This window comes from Carya illinoinensis, chromosome 1 (genome assembly GCF_018687715.1).
Source record: "Carya illinoinensis cultivar Pawnee chromosome 1, C.illinoinensisPawnee_v1, whole genome shotgun sequence".
NCBI classification, from domain to species: Eukaryota; Viridiplantae; Streptophyta; class Magnoliopsida; order Fagales; family Juglandaceae; genus Carya; species Carya illinoinensis.
Genome location: NC_056752.1, coordinates 19,192,939 through 19,200,920, shown reverse-complemented (window position 1 = coordinate 19,200,920; position 7,982 = coordinate 19,192,939). Strand labels below are relative to the sequence as shown.

General features: G+C 35.9%; 1 protein-coding gene across 1 annotated transcript; it reads left to right on the top strand.

Moving 5' to 3' along the window:
* The first annotated feature begins 2,295 nt into the window (after positions 1-2,295).
* On the top strand, positions 2,296-6,921 carry LOC122316777 (protein FAR1-RELATED SEQUENCE 5-like). The gene is made up of 5 exons (XM_043133590.1): positions 2,296-3,347; positions 5,622-5,721; positions 5,835-5,951; positions 6,448-6,560; positions 6,735-6,921. The coding sequence occupies exons 1-5, from the start codon at positions 2,296-2,298 to the stop codon at positions 6,919-6,921; spliced, it is 1,569 nt and encodes a 522-aa protein (XP_042989524.1).
* The last annotated feature ends 1,061 nt before the right edge of the window (positions 6,922-7,982 follow it).

Below are 7,982 nucleotides of genomic sequence, written 5' to 3'. Positions count from 1 at the left end.
TTTATGGTAATATTTCTCTTGTCAGTTAGGAAGTCATTTTAAATCCGATTTGGGCCGGATTTTTTGCAGATTGCTTATTTTATTTCGAATTTCAATTTAGAGTGATTTTTGAGATTTTGCTATTTTTGGCAAAATTCGGATAAACACGATTTTTGGCCATAACAGTCGGCTTGTGGACTGATTTTCATTATTGCTTGATTTTATAATATTTCGTTAAACCCTAGAGACTTTTCTCTCTGATTTTGGGCAAATTTTCTCCTGTCAATCATCTGTTGGAACTAGCCTGCAGGATAATCGCTATTCTGTCCGGCGTCAGTTGGCATTACACCTAAGTATCTCAAATAAATAAAATCATATTTCTGCCAACAAAGTGGGTAAGAAGCTGACTATGCTGACAAATTTAAACCTACAAGCTTGCTCAATTGTGGAACCATTTCAAGACTTTCACAACATTCCTAAAAGTTAAAGAAATTCAACCATTGAATTTCTAACGGACTATTACAAACACTTTGTAGAAATTCAGGTAGACACATCCCAACGCAACGTGGAAAATGCCTTTGTTCTGGGTACATTCTCACTTTAGAGACAAAGTGATTTTTATTCTTTCTGGCTAACTTCATATATACACAACCTTGCTATGGGATTTCTATTTCTGAATTCCAAAATTTGCTCATATTGCCCAAATTTCCACAATATGTCTAGATTTTATTGCCTTTCTCTTCTGGAGAAAAGCTAGAGGCCGGACGGGTATGAAAATCATTTTCAGACTAAGCCAATAATAACTTGCCTTGTAGAAACTTCATGAAAATCTCAAATAGAGCCGCATACACCCAAACCCCTCTATAAACTCTAAATGTCTCCCCCTCCCCCAATCCCTCTGTTACCCGATTCTCCCAAGCCACCCCTTTTCTCTCCTAGTGATCCCACACCACGAAGCTAGAGGAACGCTGATGACAAACACAGTTCCTGCTCCCACGACGACGACAAACACCGTTTCAGCATTCATATGTATTTTCTCTGCATTTTATCCTCTAAGTTTAGGGTTTTATTCTCTCATATTTTTTGGATTTATTCTCTAGGTTTAGGGTTTTGTTCTCTCAATTTCTGGTTTTATTCTCTTCATTTTCATTTTCTTCATTCACTCATGGCATTCATGCTGGAAGTCGAAAATTGAAATGTTGTGTGGATGAAATTGGGACAATCAGAGAGAGAGAGAGGGAGTCGATATTGATTAAAAAAAATGATTTTGGATAAAATGAAATGTTGTATTTAGTTTCCTTACCACATAGCAATGTGATTCTAAATAAACAGCACAAAAATAAAAAGAGCTTAGGTGAGCTAATTGTAAAAGTTACCTGTGCCTGTGGATAGGAGTTCCCTTGGAGGTTAAATATATAAGTAATGATGAGATTCCTTTGAGGTTAGAATATATGCAATTAGGTAGTCAGGACAGGAGTTTCCTTTGTCCTTTTTTGTTTACTAACAAATGAATTGAAGTCAAATTATCTGGCAGAAAGGGCGTCAATATTTTGGATAAGGAAACAGAGCACCATTTGCTGTCTAGCACCATCTGATCTTGTTGATTTTCTCCTCAATTTCCAAGCTTTTAAGATAGTCAAATTGAATATAGAAAAATAAATAAGGAAGCACTAATTATAAGGATTTGGCTTCCCCCTTGTTCTAAAAGTAATAGGATATCTCCTGTTAAAATCCAATGGCCAAGTGATCACAAGATTTTTAAATCAAACTGACATTGTGTAGTGCTTTAGCGTGAGAACATGTCATATACTTTGGTTATTGAACGCTGCTCACTAAAACTCATTTTCCTTAAACCTCATGTTTTTCTTATAGGCTGTAAACCTATCTTACCATTAATTACTATTACACAAAGGTTAAATTTTGTTTGCTTTTACATTAATCACTATTACACAAAGGTTAAAATTTTTGACAGATCATACTATTATGTACACAAATGTTGAAGTTACATTCATTACTGGCCTTTGAATTTTAACAGGTCATGTCCTATTAAAAATGTAACTGGAAGCAAGCCGAATCCTAATTATAAAACCCACATTCTAGTCTTACAAGAATAGATATATATATATTATTTATATCCTCCCTTGCTCGGTTTTGTTTCATACTTTGAACACTTGGGTAATTCTTCAAGTGTCTTGATAGATTTATTTCAGTTTGTAAGTTAGGAACTTGATCATTTCTATCTTATATATTAATTTCACCTTTCTCTATGCAAGAAGATCTACTCACCAGGTCTGAAGATATCAAGTTGTGTGAATTATGAGTACATCTAGAGATCATGTTGAGATTTTGGATAGTTCTAATTCTAGCGCAGATAAAGTTGAGATAAATCAAAAGGATGGTGAGGTTGATGTTGACAAGAACATACCCGAGGAAGGCCATACAATGTCATCTTCATATGTGGAGCCGTATGTGGGGCTAGAGTTTGACGACGTAGAGGATGCACTTAGTTGCTATAAAGCCTTCTCCAGACGAGCTGGTATTAGCATTCGAACAAATCATACTGTATTGTCAAGCATGGAAAAATCATTAATTGGTGTAGAGTATGTGTGTTCAATAGAAGGATTTCGTTGGTATAATCTTAAACTTATAGAGAGAGCACGACCCAAGGCTCCAGAAACCAAGTGCGAGTGTAAGGTAATGATGACAATAAAGAAGAATGGAAGCAAATGGGTTGTGTCTAAGTTTGTCCTCCAACATAATCATGAGTTGTTGACACCTCGGAGTACAAGTTTGCTTTGTGGGCATAGATGGGTGACTCCGACTCAAAAAAATTTAATACATACGCTAAATGAGTCGGCGATACCAACACGGAAAATTATGTCCATTTTGAGTAAGGAGCATGATGGTAATTATAATATTGGTTGCATTCCTAAGGACATTCACAATTATTTGGGTAATGGAAGGAAACAACTTCTTGAAGAGGGAGATGCACAAAAGTTATATGAGTACTTTTTGGGAAGCAAACGTAATAATCTAGGCTTTGTATACTTGATCCAAGTTGATGTAGATGGGTCGATGGGAAATTGCTTTTGGGCGGATGGTAAATCACAAGCTGCATATCAATATTTTGGGGATGTTGTTACGTTTGATGCTACGTACCTAACAAATCGGTACAAGATGCCCTTTGTCCCATTCACTGGAATTAACTATCATCATCAATCTGTAATGTTTGGATGTGCATTATTGATAAATGAGACAGCCGAGTCTTACACATGGTTATTGAAAACTTGGCTAGAAGCGATGCTTGGTCGTGCTCCATCTACAATAATAACTGATGATGACAAGCAATGGCTAAGGCCATCGTGGAGGTATTGCCCAATACAACTCACAAATTGTGCTTATGGCAACTCCTACAAAAAGTTCATGAACATCTAGCTCATGTTTACAACAAATATCCATAATTTAAATATGATTTTAACCACCTTATTCATGATACACTAACTATTGAGGAGTTCAAGTTGGAGTGGACTAAAATGTTATTGAAGTACAAGTTTGAAGAAAATAGTTGGTTGCAAACTATTATGTGAAGAGAGAAAAGTGGATGCCCACTTACTTGAAATCTATGTTTTGTGCTTGAATGTCCACAACTCAAGTGAGAGTATGAACATGTTTTTTAAAGACTATGTTCATTCAAGTACAATAATAAATGAGTTCATCCATCAATATGAAAAAGCTTTGAATGCTCGTTATCTAAGTGAGAAACTAAAAGATGTGATGACAAAAACATCAAGGCCAATTGTAAAAACTTGTCTCAGTATTGAAGAGGCCGTGGCCAATCTCTATACAAGAAAATCCTTTTTGATCTTTCAAGAAGAATTATTTACAAGCCAACAGTTCAATTCATACAAAACACGTAAGGAAGATGGAAGGGAAATTTATTTGGTGGCCATTCTTGGGTGAGAAAAGACGGCATATGAAGTAAAACCTGGGAACGATAAAAATGTTGTCTTGTACATGTCTTAAGTTTGAATTTATTGGCTTTCTATGCCGGCACATCCTACACGTTTTGACAAGAAAAAATTGTTTGGACCTTGTACTACAATCATATGTGTTAGAGAGGTGGACTGTCAATGCAAAGAGTCACATGGTACAAGAGATATGTGTTTATGAGGGTCCATTAGAGACAATCCCAACTGCTTTTGATAAGAAACATCGTTTGATGAGACAGTTTTATATAGTTGTTGAAATGGAGTTACTATTTATTAAGAAATATGAGCATGTTTCACAGAGTGTAGAGACTATTCATCAAGAGCTTCTCTTGATGATGATGGTGGTAACACAAAGGGACATGCAGTCCAAAGCCAAATAGTCTCAAACTTTTCATTGCAAGATCCCCCAATCATTGTTTCCAAAGGTAGAACCAAAACCTTACGATAAAAGAATCCAAATGAAAATGTGCCAACAAAGAAGCGACGATGCATCATTTGTAAACAATAAGGGCATGATAGAATGAAATGTCCATCACAGAGGTAATCGCAATTATTTCATTATGTTTCTAAATATGTTGTATGTTCCTTGTGTGAAGCTTTTAACTTGATGAACTATTTTTTTATTTATAGTGGTATGGGTGAAACAAGTTCAACTACATTACCTCCACACCTGGCCACTATGTCAACAAGATTTGATATGTATGAATACTAATCTTAACTTATTTATTTTATATTTAAATGTTTCATTTGGTCACTTATGCTCATCCCTTTCTAAATTTTTTTATTGGTTTGTAAGAATATGCAATTCCCAACAATGTCACATGATGAAGAGTATGGAGCATCATGGAATTTTCACTTTCCATAAGAGAATTAATTATTGTGTAGCTGATGGAGTGGAATTTAACAAGTGTTTGTTGTTTCCTCATAGGATGACTTTTTGTAGCCAACCCAAAAGACAAGCAAACCCACCACATACTAATTTTTTATAGTTTAGTAGGGAGGATATTAATTTCATTTTGTGATGGCTACCCTTTGCAAAATTATCTTGACCCTATAGACAAGTATTTACAAGCTCAACTTTAAAAAATCTAGCCCAATCTGAAAATAGAACATACAAAAAAAATAATAAAATAAAACTATCTAATAGGATGAGGACACTTTTTACCTACCACTAAAGATAAAAACAAGAATAACTCGAATGGTTTATGATTTTATTTGGAGCTTAGTAGGGGCACATGCACTGGGACGATTTCTTCTTCTCTACAATCACAAAAGTTGTTCATTTGATTCTTTTAATTCTTTGGAGAAAACGTACAAGGTTACGTAGACAAAGGTGGGACAACATACTAGGTTACAAGCCTACAAGGTTTGGCTTCTTTTCTTGTCTTGCTACCTCTAGTTTTAGCTATTAATTAGAATTCTTCTTTCTATTTCTGAAATAGATGGATTAAATCTAAGGGTTGAACCCGATGAACATCATCTTACCTCTCCAATGGTGGAGCCTTACCTTCAATACTTAATTCTAAAAAGAATGATATATTTTCTCTACAACGAGATCTCGGTTTACATTCTCCTACGTGGGAGTATCTAATCATGCTTGTTTGGAGTCATTCTAAATAATTCTTCTAATGACCTATTCATGCTTGTTTCTAGATGGACAAGAGTTGGATCAAAATCATTGATAGATTTGGATCTAGGGAGTATGCTAAAGGAGTTAAGGAGTTTCTTACCTTGGCCCGGTCTCATGCTACAAGTGAGTCAATCCGTTGCCCATGTGTCCGATGTTCAAATAATCACTTTCAACCAATAAGTCAAGTAGAGAGACCCTTGTTCATTAAAGATATTGACAATAATTATACGGTGTAGATTTTTCATGGTGAGGAAGAAGATTTAATCATAAGTGATGATGATGATGATCTACATGATCCCAAACAAGAGGATGATTTCATTGATGATGTTGATGTTATGTTACGAGATATTCGGGTTAGGGAATTTTTGATATTCCCATAACTGAGTCATTCCATGTTGAGGGTTTGCCGTTGGTCAATATTAATTCATCTCGCACTTTCAATCAATTTTTGGCTGATTCTCAACATTCTCTTTATGAAGGTTGTTCAAAGTATTCTAAACTATCATTCACTATCAAGTTGCTGCACATTAAAACACTTGGAGGTTGGAGTGTAAAATCTTTCAATGCTTTTGCACTTGCTAAAGTCAGCTTTTCCCAATGCTCTTTTGCCAAACTCATATCAAGAGTCACATAACTTGGAAAAATGTTTGGGCTTTACTTACAACAAGATATATATTTGTTCGAATGACTGCATACTTTATGTGGAGAGAAAATGTCGATAAAGATGAATGTCCTAAATGTAAACTCTCTAGGTGAAAATTTAGCGAAAGTAAGAAGAGACGAATTCCTCAAAAGGTTCTATGACATTTCCCGTTAAAACCAAGGTTGCAGAGATTATTTATGTCATAGAAAACAGCAGCTGATATGCAGTGGCATAGGGATCAGCGAGCCATTCAGCAGGGGATTCTAAGTCATCTTGCTGACTCAGAGATGTGGACAACAATTGATCAAGAGCATGCTTGGTTTGTAGAAGATCCAAGAAATGTCATACTTGGTTTAGCTAGCGACAATTTCAACCCATTTAATAATTAGCTAAGCCTTTCAGCATATGGCCGGTGGTTCTTGTCCCCTACAACTTACTCCCATGGTTATGCATGAAAGATCCATTTTTTTATCACTTCACTCTTGATTCCTAGTCCAAGATCACCAGGAAATGAAATCGATGTTTATCTTCAACCTTTGATAGATGAATTGATTGATCTATGGGATAATGGTGTTGGTGCATACGATGCAAAGGCTAGTGAGACTTTCCGATTGCATGCAGCATTATTGTGGACAATCAATGGTTCCTACCTATGGAAACCTCTCCAGGTGGAGCACTAAGGGGAAGATGGCGTGTCCATCGTGCAAGGAACAAATAGATTCCATGTCGTTGACATATAGCCAAAAGCATTGCTACATGGGGTCATCGCCGATTCTTGCCATTGAGCCATATCTGGAGAAAGAAAAAGACTATTTTTAATGGCAATACAGAGCATCGTGACCCACCTACTGTGTATTATGGAGAAGATATACTCATTCAACTCTAAAATATTCCTAATGCAAATTTTGATAAAGCCATAAAAAAAAAAAAGCGTACTATGGAGGAGTTAAATTGGACCAAAAAATGTATCTTCTTTCAATTACCATATTGGTCGACCATAAAGATTAGACATAATCTAGATGTAATGAACATTGAGAAAAACATTTGTGACAACATTATAGGAACTTTGATGAATATCTTTGGCAAAACTAAAGATCATGCTAATGCACGTCGTGACCTTTTCAATCTCAACATAAGGAAGGAGTTACACCTTATTCAGGATGGACAACGCATTAGCATGCCACATGCATGTTATACGCTGTATGGAGCTGAGCGGACTAGTTTCTATAGCTGGTTACATGATGTGCAATTCCCAGATGGTTTTGCTTCGAACATCGCCAGATGTATTAGTGTACCTGATTGCAAAATCTCGGGAATGAAAAGTCATGATTGTCACATTTTTATGCAAAGATTGCTTCTTGCTGCAATTTCTGGATACTTACACCAAGATGTATGATTGGCAATAACTGAGTTGAGCACTTTTTTCAAAGAATTGTGTGCTAGAACATGTAGGGTTGATGTCTTAGAGAATCTTCAAGCTGATATTGCTATCATTCTATGTAAGCTGGAGATGATTTTTCCACCTACCTTATTCGATATAATGGTGCACTTAGCCTACCATTTGCCGCGTGAGGCGCTACTTGCAGGGCTAGTTCAATATAGGTGGATGTACCTTTTTGAGAGGTATTTTGGAAAATTCAAGAGATATGTTAAGAATAAGGCCTACCAGAAGGTTCCATAGCTGAGACCTATATCCATGTAAAATGCTTGAATTTTTGTTCCATGTACCTCAATGATGTTG

Coding starts and splice junctions, on each gene's coding strand:
- LOC122316777 (XM_043133590.1), top strand. CDS start 2,296: ATGAGTACATCTAGAGATCATGTTGAGATTTTGGATAGTTCTAATTCT. Junction 3,348..5,621: donor TGGCTAAGGCCATCGTGGAG/GTATTGCCCAAT, acceptor GCTTGTTTCTAG/ATGGACAAGAGTTGGATCAA. Junction 5,722..5,834: donor GGCCCGGTCTCATGCTACAA/GTGAGTCAATCC, acceptor TATACGGTGTAG/ATTTTTCATGGTGAGGAAGA.